This window comes from Eleutherodactylus coqui, chromosome 9 (assembly GCF_035609145.1).
Source record: "Eleutherodactylus coqui strain aEleCoq1 chromosome 9, aEleCoq1.hap1, whole genome shotgun sequence".
Taxonomy (NCBI): Eukaryota; Metazoa; Chordata; class Amphibia; order Anura; family Eleutherodactylidae; genus Eleutherodactylus; species Eleutherodactylus coqui.
Window position 1 is genome coordinate 45,679,282 of NC_089845.1, and position 19,804 is coordinate 45,699,085.

The 19,804-nt window shown below is 48.7% G+C and overlaps 1 protein-coding gene across 1 annotated transcript; it reads right to left on the bottom strand.

The window, feature by feature from the left end:
• Window positions 1–2,222: 2,222 nt before the first annotated feature.
• On the bottom strand, window positions 2,223–18,466 carry TXNDC5 (thioredoxin domain containing 5). The gene is made up of 10 exons (XM_066579334.1): window positions 18,232–18,466; window positions 14,679–14,828; window positions 13,386–13,494; window positions 10,409–10,505; window positions 8,398–8,513; window positions 7,522–7,608; window positions 6,024–6,152; window positions 4,875–4,957; window positions 4,288–4,417; window positions 2,223–2,966 (listed from the first exon to the last, which is right to left on the bottom strand). Exons 1-10 carry the CDS (start codon window positions 18,408–18,410, stop codon window positions 2,844–2,846), a joined length of 1,203 nt encoding a protein of 400 aa, XP_066435431.1. The 5' UTR covers window positions 18,411–18,466; the 3' UTR covers window positions 2,223–2,843.
• Between the last annotated feature and the right edge of the window lie 1,338 nt (window positions 18,467–19,804).

Sequence of the window (19,804 nt, forward strand, 5' to 3'; positions counted from 1 at the left end):
GCCAGGTTCACAGGTTTTCATATGGAAGCCTTGCAGTAAGTCCCAGACAACACCTGTAAACTACAGGAGGAAATAAAAGCCAATGGCTACCTGCAGATGTGCAACCTTGTTAGACCACAGTCTAGTTTTAATGCCCATTTAATGCAGCATCTCACCCCGCTGTGTGGGAAGGCCACGCAGAAATGGGTTGCTGATATCCCCGAACTGTTATTAGGGGAAGATTAAGACATACTAGAAAGGTTCTGGTCCTCCTTTGATTAACGCTGGGGACAGGCTCACCCAGGTCAAGTTCCTCCACCACATATACTATGCCCCCTCCAGGCTAATGTGCTAGGAGTCTGCTCCTTTCAGCAATATGCCCACGATGTCTGGTTGCTGATGGGACTGCCATGCATGTGTGTTGGGAGTGTGCCGTCCTGCAAGACTATTGGATAGACGTCCTCAAATTCATGGAGGCACAATTAGGGGCCACGACGCTCATGCACCCTGAAGTGTGCCTCTTTGGGCTTGTTGGAGACCTACCCGTGGCTGCAGCAACACCTATGTTATACAAGTTGCTGCTCTTTTATGCCAAAAGGGTAATTTTACTAAACTGGAAACACCCTGGGAGGCCGACCAGGAACACATAGGTCCAGGTGGTAAATTCTGCAATAGCAATGTACAAGCTGACATATATGGCCAGGGGATGCCCAGAGAAATTTGATAACATCTGGGGTGGCTATGTGAATTGTTCTGCAACAGCAACGGGAGTGCCGGACTAAGTACTGAATGGGGAAATGGGTCAAGGAGCACCCACTTGACCTGTCTGAGGGCTTATTCCGACGTGCGTATATCAGCTGGGTTTTCACGCCCAGCCAATATACAACATTTCTCTCGGCAGGCGGGCCGGGTGCAGTGCACTGACCTCTCGACCCTTGCCTCTATTTGCCATGGGAGGGGGCGGGATGGGGCAGAACTTCGCTCCACCCCATCCCACTGCAAACAATGGCAAGGGGTGGAGGAGGCAGAAGCTCAGTGCACTGCTCGCAGCCCGCTTCCTCCCTCTGCAGAGAGGGACGGTGTAGATTGGGCGGGCGTGAAAACCTGACCAATATACGCACATCACAATAAGCCCTTAAGCTGCACTTGTCCTTTTGGGAGTCGTGCTGGGGGGTGGTTGGGGGGTGTTCTTGTTTATCTTTCTTTTTTCTCCTGTTGCATTTGGGCTCCAGACTCTAAGTCCCTCTTTTCTCGATGACTTTTTTTTTTTTTTAATTATTATTAGCAACAGCTGACAAAGCTAGAATATAATTTTTAGCCACATATTATGTGTCAGGAGGAATGTATGCATATACATGGGTGATGGGCACCTGCAGTGCCAACTGCCTCTAGTCCTGGAGAAAAATTTGTCCTGAAACCAGAGGATGGAGAGGTATCTTACCTGAGCATTGTCTTCGTGATCTGGCCCTTCGTTCTGCTGGTTCAGTTTTTAGGCAGTCAACATGGCTGCCCTCTTTGGACAACCAGTGTCCATAACAGTGTATTGGTAGTGTTAGGATTAGTAACGCACTGTAACAGCTCTGTGATTAGACAAGACTTCTCATACGATCAGCACTGGCCAATCATAAAGTAGTTCAGAGTGTTTAATAGATGGTTAAAAAAAAAAAAAAAAAAAAAAGGAAAAGGAAGTGGCCATTCTAGCCACCTGAAAAAGCACCAACCCAGTGGAACAGAGGGGCCCGAAAGATAAGCTCAAGTATTGGCAAGATACCCCTCCATCCTTCAGGCCCGAGCCAGAAGTCTTTTTAATATCATTCTTTGGCAAAGACTTCTCATACGTGACATTTATATTTTAGGCAATTGGTAAAGTCCAAAACGTCCTTAGACTCATGTTATGTTCGGCACTAGATCTGGTTTGCTGCATTTCAGAAAAAATAAATAAATACCACCATTTTTGGATAGGCAAGAAAATTGAGCAAATCCTGCATAAACAGAACCGTTCTCTCCTCCTCTTCCTCAATGCCCGTATCAAGTTTGCTGCTTTCATCTTCCAAAATGACAAAAACCCACCTGATTAGGAAAAATGGAGTCGTCTGCAAGAACTATTCACCAATTTTGAAAAAGGTTACCCAATTTGTCCGAAATATCTTTTTATTTTTAAAATAGATCAAATTAAAGGGATATGAAGGAACCCAAGTCATACCCCACACCAGCAGATGCCCACAGACCACCAAAACAGCGCATTTTATCCGTTATAGCCACATTTATTGGTGGAGCTTGGCCCATTTGAGTAACACTGTCAGGCTAAACAGTACTTAAGACCGCGTCTAATCCGTCCGCCGCCCCATTGGAGAGAAAAAAAAAGTGGCAACAATTTATAACAAATTTCTGTATGTAATCGAAACCATAACGTATTTGTTACAACAAAGGAGCTGGAGGGGAAAAGAGGAAGTGAGAGAAGTAATAAATCAGTCATCCCTCACCCGCCTGGGAAATAAGGCACTTCACATCCGATTTAACAATAGGAAGAAAGATTTTCAGAATGGGTAAAAAAAAAAAAAATATATATATTGGTGCACAATTTAAAAACCAACACGTATCCTTCTAGTGGTATAACGTACATCCTGAGGAGTCTTTGTAGAGGCTTCTACAAACTGATCCAGGGCCTCCTTTCTCACAAGCTTGTTGCAGGGCTACATTGTTCCCATACAAAAAAAAAAAAATTTCTTTTTAGAAATCCACACATGTTGGATTGCAGGTTTTCATGCCACAGTGGAACCGCAGCCATACAAGAGCTGCAGGTCAATAACTCCGTACCATTTGGCCCATACAGGTAGCACAAACCCATAGGGTTTAGGACAGATTTATAGTTCATCTCTGGAATGGCGCAGGACAAAGTTCTGTAACGTTTCCAGATCTCTGGCTCCTTCATGTTCACCGATTTTGTTTCCTGCACGGAACAGTAATAACGATGGGTAGCCGTGTACCTGTGGAGGAGAAATTCAAGAGTCCATTTAACTAAGGTAACGTTAACAGAGCAGCTAACATTCAGTAAGGGTGCCTTCACCTCTGCACTGGGGATTCCACTTTCCATTTGAGCAGGAAAGGGGAATTCCTGCAGGCGAACAGTTCTGTCCCACCGCAGCTCAACGTTTTAGTCTCTGGATGGAACTAAACTGCGTCAGATGGACCCCCGTTGACTATAATGGGGTCCACACTCTTTCCGCCCAGCTCACTGGTTTTGAGACTAAAGAAGCAGCACTACATGCCGCGCTTTTTTCCCCCCCGGTATTTTCAGTTGGATCTGCGACGAAACCTCCGACCGCAGGTGTCAACGCAGATGTGAAACTACCCTAAGTAACATGGATAAAAGTTGTCAAACTGGTGATGAGGGGGCGCTCACGAGCTCATAAATAAGCCAGACTCCAAGAGCAGGAGGAGTTTATAGAACTAGTTCCCTGCATCATTTTTGCACTTCATAAAACTTGAAAAAAAACAAAAACAAAAAAAAACTTATAGCTAAAGTTTGTGGAAATGATCCCATAATTTATCCTTCAACGCAGTCCCTCTCATCGACATTCGTCTAGAGCAAGAAAGATGCACGGTAATCCACATGTTTAGCGGGAGGATTTTAAAATGCCTTTTCATTTGTCTGCATTCTAATGCGAGCCGTAGGTTTCATAAGTAGAGCAGAAATCTGTTCCCACTAAGAGGCAAGTTCTACTAGTAAGAGGGTTGTGCATCCACAAAATGGGTCAGATAACTGTTGTGCAGAAAGACACATCCCATTCATTGCAGTATGAGATCTGTGCAGCTGTATGTAAAGTGTTAACACTATCATCTTCATTTGCATGTAAAAGGGCCTCCAGGAGCTGTTTGCAGAGCCCAGCTGTGTGATTAATTATAATTATGCACCCAGCTGCATTGTTCTGCTGGTGGCAGATTACAATGTAATAACAGCCTGTGGTCTACTGAGAGATAAATGCATTTGCTTTACCTCTCAGTAGCTGAACAATGGATTTCACGTTCACCTTAAAATCATCCTTCAAATGAAGTGCCCGATGCCAGCGTTTACATGTAACAATTATCGCTCATTTTTGGTTGTGTGAATGAATTTTGCGCCATCATCATTACATGTAAATGGGCCCTTAGTAACTTATTTTGCCATTTAATTAAGAATAGTCAACGGTACAATAGTTTAACCTTTAATATAAAAGCTAAATGGTACATAGGACGATTTGTCAGGACGCTGTAGAACAAGATTGTTGCATTCATAACCAGAAGCCTAATGGCCCTCCCCGAACTTACTGAGAATCGGTTACACAGAGATCTCTCTGCAGTGCAGTCAACTTTGGCAATTTTCACATTACTCAAACCAGGAAAGTTCTTCTTAGAAAGGTCCTCCCACGTAGGGGCAAGATGTTTACAGTGTCCGCACCTTTGTGTGAAGGAGAAAAAAAAAGTTAATTTTCTAAAGAGTAAGAAACCCCAACAATCTGTGGTACCTACATTTAGGCCGCCTGCAGACGAGCGGGTCGGATCCGGCAGCGAGAATTCTCGCCGCGGGACCCGACCCGAGAGCCTGCAGGGACGAGCGCGTACTCACCCGCGCCTGGCGGCCCCGGCTCTTTCATGTGCCGGCTGCCGCGCATGCGCAGACCGGAGCCGGCGACCGGGTGAGTGCGAGCCCCGCACAAAAATAGGACATGTCGCGGTTTGTTTGCCGCGCGAGATTTTGCGCGGCCAAACCGCGGCCGTCTGCATAGGAGTGCGTATTGTAATGCACTCCTATGCAAACTTTCAGTGGCGGAAATCCCACGGGAAATACCGCCGCGGGATTTCCGCCCGTGTGCAGGCGGCCTTCAGGTCTCACCATCAGCAGCCAAAATACTCACCATGGTGCATAGAACTTGATGAAAGTAACCCCTGTGGCAATTGTCTGGTCAAAGTTACTTTCAGAAAGAACCAGAACTTTGGACTGAAAGACAAAAAAAACAAAAAAAAACAAGATGTTATTCATGAAGACCAAGATGAACTTTTGCTTAATGTTTTAATAAGCTGTATGAAGTATTCCCTCCATGGCACATCGAAACTAACAGAGGTACTGTGTATTTACTTAAAAAAAAAAAAAAATTTGTATATCCATCTAACTAAAAAAGTTTTATCAGCTTCCAGTCTGAATCTGAACTCATGAGATCTGTGAATTTGAAGGGAACCTGTCACCAGGTTCATGGTGTCTGTACCCAGGACTGGCTAGGTTTTATCCACATACGCTTTGTAGTTTGACTTGGAACGGATCTTGGAAATCAGAAGGAGGCGGGCCACACTGGCTTCTTCCTGCCAGTGGATTTTGAGTGACAGCTCTCTCCCTGCACAAAAGCATGGAGAGAGCCGCCAGCCAATATTCTGCGGGTCGGGAGAAGCCAGTGCGGCCCACCTCTATGTCTTCGAGTCAAACTTCAAAGGGTGTTTATTCTGTGACACTGCAGCGGTTCCTAACGTATACACGAGGCAATGGGCATACCTGGGCTGGGTTCATATTGCCCATGGTTTAGGCAGCATGAACTCTGACAGGTTCTCTTTCACAGAGTACACAAAACTGAGGCATGCATGGCCATTTGTTTTAGAAGAATATCTAGGACTGGTTTGGTAAAGTTTACGTTAAAGCAACTCTCCAGCAGTCCTAGACGAACAAAGATGGTGAGCAGTGCTGGCCAGTCAGAGCCACATGTAGTGTCTTAGACTACCAATGCACAGTGTGTATCAGATGGAGCAGCAGTGCGGCCATCTTTCTTTGTCCAGGCCCGTAGGGTTGCTTTAAGTGTAGTGTGAAGACTACACCGGCAAATGCAAAAGGGCAAGAACAAAAATTAGAGTAGTTAGAGGTTCATCAGCCACAATTGACATTGTACCAAGGAAAGCACTCCTGACCGATTGGCAATGTTAGAGGGTGGCATGTATAGCTTTTGATCACATTGGGCACCTTGTTTGCTGTGGGGAAGTCAAGGGAGATCTCAGATCTGCCTGTGCATTCTGCTACACACCTCCTCTACTGCAGGCGGCTCTTCAGCCTGTACTGGATCATCAGCTAGCTGCTCATCTGTAGTTTTCAGTTGATTTTCAGCATATTCTTTCATGGAGTCCAAGTCTCTCTTTCCCTTGTATTGGTCCACCTGTAACAGTAAAGTGCACATGCATGGTAAACTTTGGTCAGGATGTCATTTTCCTTTTATATCATCCCATCAACTATTTGACGGCAAACTAAAGCAGGCCTTCTTAAAGCAACCCATCCCCACTGGCATTCACTTCAGGGATGCAGAGTGGTGGCCTCCCGATGCCAAGATGTGATCGGCTGCAGTGGTCACCGGCAGAAGAGCGCTAGTTGTTGGCAGCAGCGGTGATGTCATTCTTGGCTTCCCGGTGACTTCACCAAGTGGCACGGAAACAGACAAGGTGGCAGCCAAACCCCATTTCCATAACTCCCGTTGAAGTCAAGTCAATGGGTGTTCTAGAACTAGTGTAGCACAGCTTCGCTTCAATGAGAACTAGGGACACTGTGTAAGGCTGCTGCCTTGGCAGTTTCCATACCACCCGGCGAAGTGGTTGGGAGACCAACCACGTATTTCTTATCTCAGCTAGGAAGTGCCGAGATGGGAATACCATTTTAATGAGAGCAAAGCAGTTTGAGTGGATTCACACAACTATCTTGGGGGGGGGGGGGGGGGGGGGGGGGGGGGGGAATTCATTTTTTTATGGCAGCTGTTCATGCAACCATTTTGGCCATTGCCAGAGTCGGATTCAAAAGGAACAGGAAATAAAAGTCTTTTATGTTCCTCTTAAAGGGGTTGTCCCGCGCCGAAACGGGTTTTGTTTTTTTTCAATAGCCCCCCGTTCGGCGCGAGACAAACCCGATGCAGGGGTTAAAAAAAACAAAAAACGGATAGTGCTTACCTGAATCCCCGCGCTCCGGTGACTTCTTACTTACCTTGCGAAGATGGCCGCCGGGATCTTCACAGTCGGTGGACCGCAGGTCTTCTGTGCGGTCCATTGCAGATTCCAGCCTCCTGATTGGCTGGAATCGGCACGTGACGGGGCGGAGCTACGAGGAGCCGCTCTCCGGCACGAGCGGCCCCATTCAGAAAAGAAGAAGACCGGACTGCGCAAGCGCGTCTAATCGGGCGATTAGACGCTGAAAATTAGACGGCACCATGGAGACGAGGACGCTAGCAACGGAACAGGTAAGTGAATAACTTCTTATAACTTCTGTATGGCTCATAATTAATGCACGATGTACATTACAAAGTGCATTAATATGGCCATACAGAAGTGTATAGACCCACTTTGTTTCGCGGGACAACCCCTTTAATGCTATTCCAGTGTTGCCTCAATGAACTGGACAAACAAGGGGGATGTTAAAACAGGCTGAACTAGATGGCTATAGTCTTCATTCAGCCTAACATACTATACAACTATGTAACTGCATGAAAGACTGGGTGACAACAATCTAAGGTTAGCAACAGCATGTAAAGTTATGTTACCCACTTTTTCACCGTTCCTGAACCACAGCAGTGTTGGATAGCCACGGACTTGATTGTTAGAGCACAGGTCATTATGCTGAGTGCAATCAACCTAAAAAGAAGGCAAAAGGGCGAGAGAAAAAAAAAAGTGCAAAAATTCTTAAATACAAAATCGAGATCTCCAACAATGTGTATAATTCATTTAAAATTCATCCAAGCCAGGACACATTGTTAATTAAAGTGCTTTCTGTAATGTAATTAAGAAACTACAGAAGTGAGGAGGGGGTTTGGGTATAACAAAGCACCTGAGAACAGACAAAAAAAAAAATGGCCTGGGACAATATATTTACATATTTTACAGAACATCTGGTGGGGACGGTGGCGAGCGCTGAACCTCAGCGGGTGTAACGGAAAATATATGCTGCTGCAGAAACTGAATGTAGCTCTAGAACGAGATTAACCCTTTCCTGCATGTATGTGGCTGTGCTGGTCATCCAGTCTGTTCTATAGCAGTGAATCGAGGTATCAGGTGTTTAACCTCTTTAATACCGCAACGATTACTGATTACTGTCCTATCGTTGCATTTGCCAGGCTGGGCAGTCATAAAAAAGGCCCCCAGGTTTGCCCAATGATCTTACCTGCTAGAGGGCACTACACCGCATTGCCATTGGTTAGGGGCATAGACAAAATTATAAATCTATATACAAATACTATGACAGACTCTTGTATTATGCAGGTAATACTAGGTTTCCCCCTGCAGTGGCCGCAGTGTGAAATGGGACCCATGCTGATGGGGGCAATCTTTAAAATTAGTCTATTTTAAGTAGTAGTATTATTAATTAAAGAAGTACAGTTTCCCTGTCCTAGAACCCCGCTAATCGCACCTTTGCTCTGTACATACCTTAGCAATCTTGACAGTATTAGAATTCTGGTAGGCCGATGCCAGCTGCTCCCATGCCGGGGCTAAGGACTTGCAGTGTCCACACCAAGGAGCAAAGAACTTGATGAAATGGTTTCCTACAAAAAAAACAAAAACATTCCGCCATAAAGGTAAGCAAATCCTAAAAATTGCTACAAGTTATCAGCATGATATGTACAGTCATGTGAAAAAGGTATATTTAAAGGGAACCGGTCACGGACTATAGGCACCATAAACGGAGTTCTGGTGCTTCTAGTTTAGGCGACGTGGAGTCTGGAGAACCTCTTTTCATACTGACCGGGTACCCATTGCTGCGGGGTTCTCCCGGTGAAGTCAGCACACACTAGCTCCGCACTTAAGGCTGCACCTGCACTCCCATTCATGTTTATGGGAATGTACGGCCTTCTGAAGAAGAATCAAGCTGGTGTGTGTGCCGACTTTGCAACAATGGCTACTGGGAGAGCTTCTTCTAGTTGACGACAGGTTCCCTTTAAGTGGGCATAATATGATGATATGAAATTAAAATCGGATATCAGTTTTTAGATGCCCTTTGAACAGGCATTGCTAAGACACGTGGCATCTTCATACCTTCAATGAGTTGAGGTCTTCAGAAAGATGAAGTTTTCCAGGACACACTTATTGATGACTTATCAAGTTGGAGGGAGGTCCAACTCTCCCCCACTCAGTGTTACAATACTCCCATTGATTTTAACGGAGTTTCTCAGCCACAATTGAAGAATGCTGTTTGCTCTATTTTTTCAGCGTTTTCACATTTAACCCTTTCCAATCCATTTATTTTTTCTCATCCATTCTCCCCAGCTCAAAATAAATTGGAGCTGGGGAGAATGGATGAGAAAAAATTAATTTTCCCTTCACCCTCCTGATCTCCTGAGTTCAGGAGGGTGCCGGTGCTCACTACAATGTAGGGGGAATGCGGAAGTATTACTTCCACATTCTCCCTTCAGGCTCCCGACTCTGCGTTCATGTGACAGCTGGGGTCAGGCGACACCGGAGGTCACATGATCGCCGGGCATTACATAGCGCTAATTGAGCGCTATGTAATGTGTAAAGGAGAAGGCAGATGAGGACCAGTGCAGGAGTGCATCTGCACCCGATGTGTGATGATCAGGTGCAGATGCACTCCTGCACTGCAGTGTCGGGCCTGTCCCGACATCGGAGCTGTGGAGGAAAATGATGATATCGGGGCAGGCCCGACATTGGACCAAAAAGGGTTAAAACGCACCCCATCACAACAATGGAGTGTGTTAAAAAGTGCTGTCAGAATGCTGTAAAATGTGTGTAAACCGCCACTCTAGTTCATAGTAAAACCCAGAGATTTCGAGTTGCGTTTTCTGAACGCATGTGTGAGAGCGGCCTAAAGCTATATAAGTAAACACCAGTATCTCTGGAACAATCGGCCGCAGCACCAGAAGTCATTACAACCCGCTACCAACTAAAGGTATGCTGGAGGAAATGTATGGCCTGGGGGGACTCGGCTGCACCAGGATCTTGGCAACGCATCATCATCAAATCTAATGTGAGTTCTTCATTCCACCCGAGGCCAAAGGAATGTAGTGTTAATGTTTGATCTGCTCACATGTCAAAAACAAACAAAAAAAAAAAAAATACTGTGCGGGAGGATCATCATTTGTGCACGACTGCTGCCAGAGAACAATTCACACATAAACATACAAGCAAACTGTGTCAGGTCCGGCTTACACGATAAGCGCTTCCAGCGTGCCGTGCTATTTTTTTGCCGCGGTTCGTGAGGGAGTGGCATGATGAAAGTGTTCGGGAGACTGCTACAACGTATTACCTGCACAAAGCTGCAGTAATACACAGTCGTGTGAGCCGGGCCTTAGGAGGATTACACACAAGTATACTATAAAAGTTACCAAGTATAGGCCAGCGATTTAAATTAAGTCAATCGTTTTTTTTCATAATTTCGACGATTCACTCCTCACTTTATACGCCAGATCAGTAAAGGACATACCTTCAGCTATGTGATCCTTGAAGTTCGAAGACGCGAGTTCATACAGACCCAGCTTGGCTTCTGCAGCTTTAGGTTCTTCCGGCTCAACTTTTTGTTCCTTTACAAGTAAAAAAATAAAATAAAATTAGGCTAGAATAAGTTTAAAGGGAACCCGTCCCCACCCCTCACCCATAAAACGGTCTTCTGTTCTATAGCAGGAGGAGCAGAGCAGATGGACATAGTTTTATGGAAAAAGATTCGGCACAACTTGTGCTTTATTCATTTAAACCACTATTCATCATGAGCTGAAGAGTCCAATGGGCGGAGCCATTAGTGATGGACAGTCATCTGTGTATGACTGTACATACAGGGGTATCTGTCAGTCCCTGATAAAGCCACGTACTGGACCACTTGGTTCAGAATGAGTAGAGAGATAACTGAATAAAGTACAAGTTAGGCTAACTTCACATAGGCGAGTGCGATATCAGGCTGTGAATCGCCGCCAGGTATCGCACTTGCCACCATGTGAAAGCCCCGTGGATGCAAGGGGTTTTCATGCGAAGACAGCCTCACATCAGTTCGGGGTGGGGGGTGGGGGGTGGGGGTGAAAGGAATTCCCTGCTGTCACAGCCACAGCAGAGGATCGCAGAGTCCTCCCACTGTTTTCAATGGGGCCGGCAGGGGATCGCAGAGTCCTCCCACTGTTTTCAATGGGGCCGGCAGAGGATCGCAGAGTCCTCCCACTGTTTTCAATGGGGCCGGCAGAGGATCGCAGAGTCCTCCCACTGTTTTCAATGGGGCCGGCAGAGGATCGCAGAGTCCTCCCACTGTTTTCAATGGGGCCGGCAGAGGATCGCAGAGTCCTCCCACTGTTTTCAATGGGGCTGACGCTGCTGCTGGCCCCATTGAATACAATGGGAAATCTTGAAGAAAGATAGGACATGCTGCAATCTGCTTCCTGTATAGCATCGCGGTGCCATGCAGGAAAACATCAGTAATATGAATGAACCCATTGGAAAGAATGGGTGTTCATATTTGCGCCCCTCACAACACACAAATCTTGCACGATTTTCCCGCCACGGTGAAGGCCGCCTTAAACCAAATCTTTCTCCATAAAACTACATATGAATCTGCTCGGCTCCTCCTGCTCTAGAAGACGCTGCCTGCAGTGTGGACAGCATGATCAAGCTGACAGATTCCCATTTTCATTATGTCTTACTGTCCTTATTTGTAGCCTTCATTTGCCCCGGGCTCCAATGCCAACCCCTTGGCACCTCACAATCACGTGAAGGCCAATAGAGCACTGGGGGTTTCCTCTCAAGCTAGCTGCTAAGACACTGCAGTTGGCATTGACCGCAGCACTTAAGCAGGGGTTGTGGTGGGGTTCGGGCACTCTACAAGGGGAGCATAGCTTGTTTTAAGCCATTACCCGCCTCTAAAATATATATTTTCTTACGTCCTGGAAAAACACATTTAAATATAAGTTACACTTCAGGCACCCCGAGATTTCCTAGGCAAATGCTGCCAATCTGCACCAAGTCGCGGGTAGCCACTGCCTGCATACACTCAATGGGGCTGATTTACTAACACTCTAAATGAGCCGACGATCATGGTTATGCCTGCACAAAACGATGAGCAAGAAGCAAGTGATTCTCGTTTGTTATTCAGTCGTTGGTTCGTGCTCAGACCAAACAATCATTCGCTTTTACTCTTTGAATGATTAATCGTCTAATAGCACCTTTAGACGGTGCAAGCTTAGACTAGGCAGCCTTAAGTGCGGCACATTTATCACAGTTTTTCTGAATGATAAATGTCATTAATGAAGCCACCTATTAGTTGGCTTCATTTATGGTAAAAATTGCACCACAACTTGGTGCAATTTGGGCTCCCCAATCTGGGAGGCCCTTACTGACGGGGGTCTCCCGGCCACATCCCCAGTCTGGGAGGCCCTTACTGACGGGGGTCTCTCGGCCACATCCCCAGTCTGGGAGGCCCTTACTGACGGGGGTCTCTCGGCCACATCCCCAGTCTGGGAGGCCCTTACTGACGGGGGTCTCTCGGCCACATCCCCAGTCTGGGAGGCCCTTACTGACGGGGGTCTCCCGGCCACATCCCCAGTCTGGGAGGCCCTTACTGACGGGGGTCTCCCGGCCACATCCCCAGTCTGGGAGGCCCTTACTGACGGGGGTCTCTCGGCCACATCCCCAGTCTGGGAGGCCCTTACTGACGGGGGTCTCTCGGCCACATCCCCAGTCTGGGAGGCCCTTACTGACGGGGGTCTCTCGGCCACATCCCCAGTCTGGGAGGCCCTTACTGACGGGGGTCTCTCGGCCACATCCCCAGTCTGGGAGGCCCTTACTGACGGGGGTCTCTCGGCCACATCCCCAGTCTGGGAGGCCCTTACTGACGGGGGTCTCTCGGCCACATCCCCAGTCTGGGAGGCCCTTACTGACGGGGGTCTCTCGGCCACATCCCCAATCTGGGAGGCCCTTACTGACGGGGGTCTCTCGGCCACATCCCCAGTCTGGGAGGCCCTTACTGACGGGGGTCTGTCGGCCACATCCCCAGTCTGGGAGGCCCTTACTGACGGGGGTCTCTCGGCCACATCCCCAGTCTGGGAGGCCCTTACTGACGGGGGTCTCTCGGCCACATCCCCAGTCTGGGAGGCCCTTACTGACGGGGGTCTCTCGGCCACATCCCCAGTCTGGGAGGCCCTTACTGACGGGGGTCTCTCGGCCACATCCCCAGTCTGGGAGGCCCTTACTGACGGGGGTCTCTCGGCCACATCCCCAGTCTGGGAGGCCCTTACTGACGGAGGTCTCTCGGCCACATCCCCAATCTGGGAGGCCCTTACTGACCGGGAACTCTCAGCAACATCCCCAATCTGGGAGGCCCTTACTGACCGGGAACTCTCAGCAACATCCCCAATCTGGTATAAAGACAATAGATGTGGTAGCAGCTGATGAGATCCGGACGGTCGTTCTTCCTGGACACTCACTTCTTCTTGCTCCTTGTTTAGAGTCTGCAGCATCCAGTTCTCCAGAGTCTGGAAGTCTCTCATGCCCTGGTACTTCACCGCTTCCTGGCCTGGCTTAAACAGTTTCAGACTGGCGGGAACAATGAGAGGAAGCGTTACTAATCAGTGTATACTAATTACATGCAGGAAAATTACAGAAACTAAAAAAACAGATACATGAACTGAAAGACTGCATCTATGGAGGAAACAGCCTGGACAAGTTATTGTTTTAGACTTCTCACCCAATGACATCCTAGGGCGTGCAAAAAAGAGACTGAGACACCTGTATACCCCCTGGGAAAGAGTAGGGGAAAAAGTTGGCTATTGTTTGTTGCAGTTTTTAAACTTATGTCCACGGGAAAATTCGGGCCCGCACGGATTCTCCATGCAGAATTCCGCAGCGGGTCCCTCCCGGCCCGCAGACATGAGGCCAGAAAAATCAAATATACTTACCTCTTGGATGCTGCGGGTCTCCCCTCTGTCGAAACTAGATCTTCTTTCTTCGGCCCGGTGGGTGTGTTCGGCATGCCGGGAATGCATGCTGCTAGCATGCGCCATATGCACCCTTTCCTTTTTTTAAACTCCTGCTTTCCTGCGGTCCGTGGCACAGACGCAGTGACAGCTGCTGGCGTGCCGCGGGACTAGACGGCTATGGTAGGCCTTAGAACTTGCAGGGGGTGGACAAAAATATGGAAACACTGTACGAAATGCATGCCTTAAATTACATAGGATTAGAATTCATATTTCAATAAGACCTGTATAAACAAATTTCCAGTAGAGGTAATGGGACACAGATGCTGCCGGGCAGAAGTGAACATCTGCCCCAACAACAAGGTTCCATTGCTCAGGGGTTTGATCCACAAATTTGGTGGGAAAGCTCTCAGCCAAGCAGGGGACAAAAGGGCAGCTCAGCGCTAATGATTAAATCACACGCATTTTGCTACAGTGCTTCCATATTTTTGTCCACCCCTTGCACGTTAGGCCCCAGTTACACAATACAACCCATCGGCATCCCACAGTCTCATCACTGGGCACCGATGGGGTGATAAATCTAAGGGCCTGGATTGATTATACCACCTAGGGACCTGAGGCAGTGCTGTCCGCCACAGTTTTCCTTCTGACCACTGCTGTCTCAGAGCCCCGAAGCCCCCTTCGATGTCAGCAGGGACTTAATACAGCCGCCCCTTAAAGGTGGTGGACAGTCAAGAGCTGCCAGATGGTAGTTTACCAGTAGTTAAAAAAAAGGTACAAAAATAAATAAAAAGTCCAACTTACGTGGGATAGCCACGGACTCCGTTCTCCGAACAGATTTTGGTATCCACGGTACAGTCCACTTTGGCGACGTAAGCCGGAGTATTTTCCATTGCGTTGTACTTATCTCCCAGTTCATTCCAGGTGGCCTGAAGACGCTGGCAGTGGCCGCACCTGAGATGTAAGGTGACATTATACGGTTACGCTTCACGTCCCTCTACAGACAATCTCAGCAATGTGTGAAAGTACTTTACACGTCACAAAGGTCCGGGCAGGCTGATATTTACAGACCGGTAACGCATCAGTGAGAACATCTTACTGGGACGGGGACAAGGCGGAAGGGCAAATACATCATGGATGAATGACTCCCTTACAGGTGTGGAGGCAGCAGAGACAATACGTCCCCAACATTTGTTTGCCATCTTACTGCGGGGTGGATGAAAGATGAGCTCTGGCACTCCGGAGGAACCAGTTTAAAGAGGAGTCAGAACAAGAAGAGTTGTCATGGGGTGGCTCTATGCCCTGCTTGGCTGGATTGACAAGTCTCTCCCGATCGGTGTATAAAGATAGACCTGTCAATCTAGCCAAGCTGGGCAGGCAGCCGCCCCCATGACACCTCTTCCTGCTCTAGCCTGCCGCCCCCATGACACCTCTTCCTGCTCTAGCCTGCCGCCCCCATGACACCTCTTCCTGCTCCAAGCTGCTTTTGTGAAGAAAACTGCAATTGAGCCTTTTTTAGTGCACCATTTTCAATAAATAAATGATATTTAAAAGAAAAATTAGTTTCTGCTGCCTTCACCTTTTTGTCCAGCCGTGTGAGGGCTTGTGCTCTGTGGGATGGCCTGCAGTTTCTATTGGTCCCACTTTAGGAGCGCGCCCCATTTGGTACCGTTTTGGAGTACAAACAACTTTTTGATTGCTTTCGATTACGTTTTTTTGTTGGAGACGGGGTGACAAAGACGTAATTTTGGCAGTGTTTGTTTTCGGATGACGTTCAGCGCGTGGGATACTTGTATGAATAGATAGGACGTTTATGGAAGTGGCAATGTCAAATGTGGCTTTATTGGTTTTGACTTTTTTTTGTACATATGGGGAAAGGGTTTTTGTGAACTTTTAACATGTTTTTTCCAGTTTAAAAAAAAAAAAAAAACTACTAACTTTTTTTTAGCCCCCTAAGGCCGCTGTCACATGACCGGATTTGAACTGTGGATTCTACCAGTGTATGATCTGCAGTAATACGCGATTCAAGCAAAAAGCATTTAATTATGCGGTTCCACTCAAATTAGTGGGTCGGAATTGCCTAATCCGCTAGTGGAAAATAGAACGCAGTATGTTACATTGCGTATGAGCGGCAGGTATCTGCGGCAAAAAAAAATAAATAAATAAATAAATAAGGGGTACCGCTGTCATGCACAGTACACTTTTGGGGTCGCACGCAGGGTCACGGCTGGAATACGCTGCGGGCCTCCGTGTTAGCAAGGCCTAAGGGGACCTAAAACTTACGGTCGTTTGATCACATACTATATTATGGCGGTATATGGTATTATGGAGGGTGATCTATAAGATGTGTCACAACAGGCAATAATACATGGCAGCCCTTGAGAAGACCCCAGCTGCCATGACACCCGGACAGCAACCCGGGATCTTATAGGAAGCGGGGCAGCATTCAGGACCTCCGATCGGGCCATTTAAAGGGGTTTTCCAGTATCCTCAGGATAGGTCATCAATAGTTAATCAGCCGGGGGCTGTCACTCACGACCCCGACCGATCAGATGAGCGGTGCATGCTGTCAGCGCCACAAATACAGAGGTCGGGCAGAAGCCTCAGCCCCGGCCTCCGTGTAGTGACCGGCACTTGTAACTGCAGGCACGGCTCCCATTGATTACAACACGTCTAAGCCTGCGGTTCTGGCCGTACCCGTATGATAGAGCGGCCCAGATCAGTCCGATCTTGCTACGTCACTCCTCCGACCTTGAGGGCTCCTTCACATGAAGTACGGTCTTGGCGTGTTACACGTGGCGGTTTTGCTTGTGTAATTCGCTGTTGACGCTTACGCATATCGTGCAAAATACACATTCAATACAGATCGCAGCAGGTTCTATCTCAGTGCGCCACGATAACGCAGTGATTGGCGGCCGGCGACAAGCAGGCAGTGTCATTACGGGCTTGCTGTGCACCGCGAGCCTGTCTGACGCGGGCAGCGAGTTACGCCTGTGTGAAGCCGCCCTGAGATATGGCAGACGCACAATATAAAAGAGCCAATGTAAGTGATCAGACCCGAAGACTTCTGCCATCATGTCTACAAAGATCACCAAAACTTACATGTGGACAAATATAACCCCCCCCCCCCCCCCCCCCAAGAAAAAAAGTAGTTATTGCCATCCAGAAATTTTTTTTTTTTTTTTAAACTGTTTGATTTCAGTTTTTTTTTTTGGACACCCCCTGAAAACAAGGGGGGGGGGGGGGATTTTTTCCTGCACCCCTTTTTATTTGTTTTTCTCCTTCTAAAATGGGGCAGAGACACAGAAACCCTGAACTGCCCCCAACGCCGGTGTGACAGCCGCCTCAGGCCGCGCTCTGGCACACGCGGCAAAGCGCTGTGCATTTACTTTAGTTTCCGGCCACAGCTCCCTGCGGCCAACTGTGTTTCAGCGCACGCCATCACTGTGATGGCTAACAAGATGCGCCAAACGGAAAAAAATAAGAGCAGACAGCGCTCGAAAGTGCCGTCCAGAGTAGTGACTGAACGCATGTCCGCGAGGCCCCACTGATGTCAATGGGGGGCGTTATACTGCGACAGTCAAAACGCAGCTGTAAAAAAAAAAAAAAAAAAAAAAGCCTGTGTGCGGCCTTGGGGCTGATTCCCATGAGCGCATGTACGTGCGGATTTTTAATGCAAGTACGGATGTATGTTCAATCCCTTACAGCCTCTATTGCCGGGTATTCATGCCGCCCACGTAGGGCATGCTACTGGGTATATATATATATCCCACACAAACACTCCAGCGCAATAGAAATCCATGCGTTATTAGCATAGTGTAATACTCAAAAAGGACAACCCGCCCGTGCGCCCTGCGGTCTGCATGCAGTCACCCCAACACAGGAAAGTTCTCACGATTGGCACAAAGTTTGGCAAACTTTTCTATAATTTACCCCTCCCCCAACTTCACCCCCCTCTCCCGGTGCAAAAGTTCCTGTACCCCGTCCATGAAGCAGGGAAGTACCCGGCAGCCTCCAGCCCAGCGGCACACCTAACCCAATGCAAGGAGTCACTGGCCACGTCGGCAGATCCACCCCCTGCTGCTGCTGGCAGCTACAGAACCACCCGGGCTGGGGGGCCGCGGGTACCTCTGTACACTGCCGGGGGGTAAAGGGTTAATCACCAGGCCTGCCAGCAGCCTACAAGGGGTTACCCACAAGGCCTGGCACGGCTGGCAGGGTCTTGTCAGATGGGCACGGGCTCCTGTGTACTGACTGATAAGGCGGCCGCCGGTGTGCACAGCGCCCGGGCAGAGCGGATACAGCCTACGGGGGCCCCCGGCATGGTGTGCGGCCGGCCCGCCTGACACTACGTTACCAGGGGGCGAAGAACATGATGAAGTGCGGCGCCTCGGTGATGGCGTGGCTGAACATCTCGGCCGAGTAGAGGTTCTTGCTGTGCGGGTCGTCCTCCTCCGCCTCTTGCAGTGGCCCCAGCTCTCCGGACACAGCGCTGACCAGCAGCCATGACAGGGCGACGAAACGGCTTCCTATCATCGTTACCGGCGAGGAGACGGCAGTGTGCGGCCTGGACGGGGGAGGAGAAGAGGCGGCAGAAGCGGAGGAGGAGGCTTATCAGGGCGGGGGCAGGAGGAGGAACCGGCCGGCCAGGTGTAGCCACAGCCGGGAGGGGGATGTCCACGGCGGCCTCTAACCTGAGGGACGGGACGGTCTGCTCACGGGGACCATGGGGTTAATGGGGGCAGATACAATGTGACTTGGGGCCCCACAGTGACATCATGGGGCCACTGCCAGCTCCATGCACTCCTATCACACCAGTCCGACCTAGAAGTAGTCAGCGACTACTGGCGCTCTCCGTGTGACTGTGGCGCTCCTATAAGTCAGGCCGGTGTCCACGGTGGGTCACACACAATCCGCGGTGACGGCGGCCATGACAGCACATTGCTTGCACCGCTCCACTCACATGCGTATGTGGAAAAGGAGGCATCTTCTTTTTTTCCGTATATCAGCCCTGTTGTGCTCTATGGGCGCGTCCAGAACGCAGCGTGTCCGCGGTTACATCGTACGTGTGCCACCTAATGTGGGCATGTTGCTAGGAGACCGAAGAAGGAAATGTAAAAAATATAATCCACCATACAAGAGCAAAACCACAACAATACGCAGAACCGGTAACATTACGCAGGGTATGGCGACACGGCCATGTGAGGCCGGACTAGGGGATTATAGCAGAGCCTTATCTAATACCCTGTTGTACCGCCTCTAGCTTGGATACAAGATGTGATATGGATGGGCATGGAGGCTCTAGTACCCTGTTGTACCACCGCTAGCTTGGATACAAGATGTGATACAGGTGGGCATGAAGGCTCTACTACCCTGCTGTACCACCTCTAGCTTGGATACAAGATGTGATATGGCGGGCATGGTGGCTCTAATACCCTGCTGTACCGCCATTAACTTGGATACAAGATGTGATGTGGGCAGGTATGGAGGCTCTAGTACCCTGTTGTACCGCCTCTAGCTTGGATACAAGATGTGATACAGGTAGGCATGGAGGCTCTAGTACCCTGTTGTATCGCCTCTAGCTTGGATACAAGATGTGATATGGGCAGGCATGGAGGCTCTAGTACCCTGTTGTACCGCCTCTAGCTTTGATACAAGATGTGATACGGGCGGGCATGGATGCTCTAGTACTCTGTTGTACCGCCTCTAGCTTGGATATAAGATGTGATACGTGCGGGCATGGAGGTTCTAGTACCCTGTTGTATCGCCTCTAGCTTGGATACAAGATGTGATATGGGCAGGCATGGAGGCTCTAGTACCCTGTTGTATTGCCTCTAGTTAGGATACAAGGTGTGATACGGGGAAGCATGGAGGCTCTAGTACCCTGTTGTACCGCCTCTAGCTTGGATACAGCATGTGATACGGGGAAG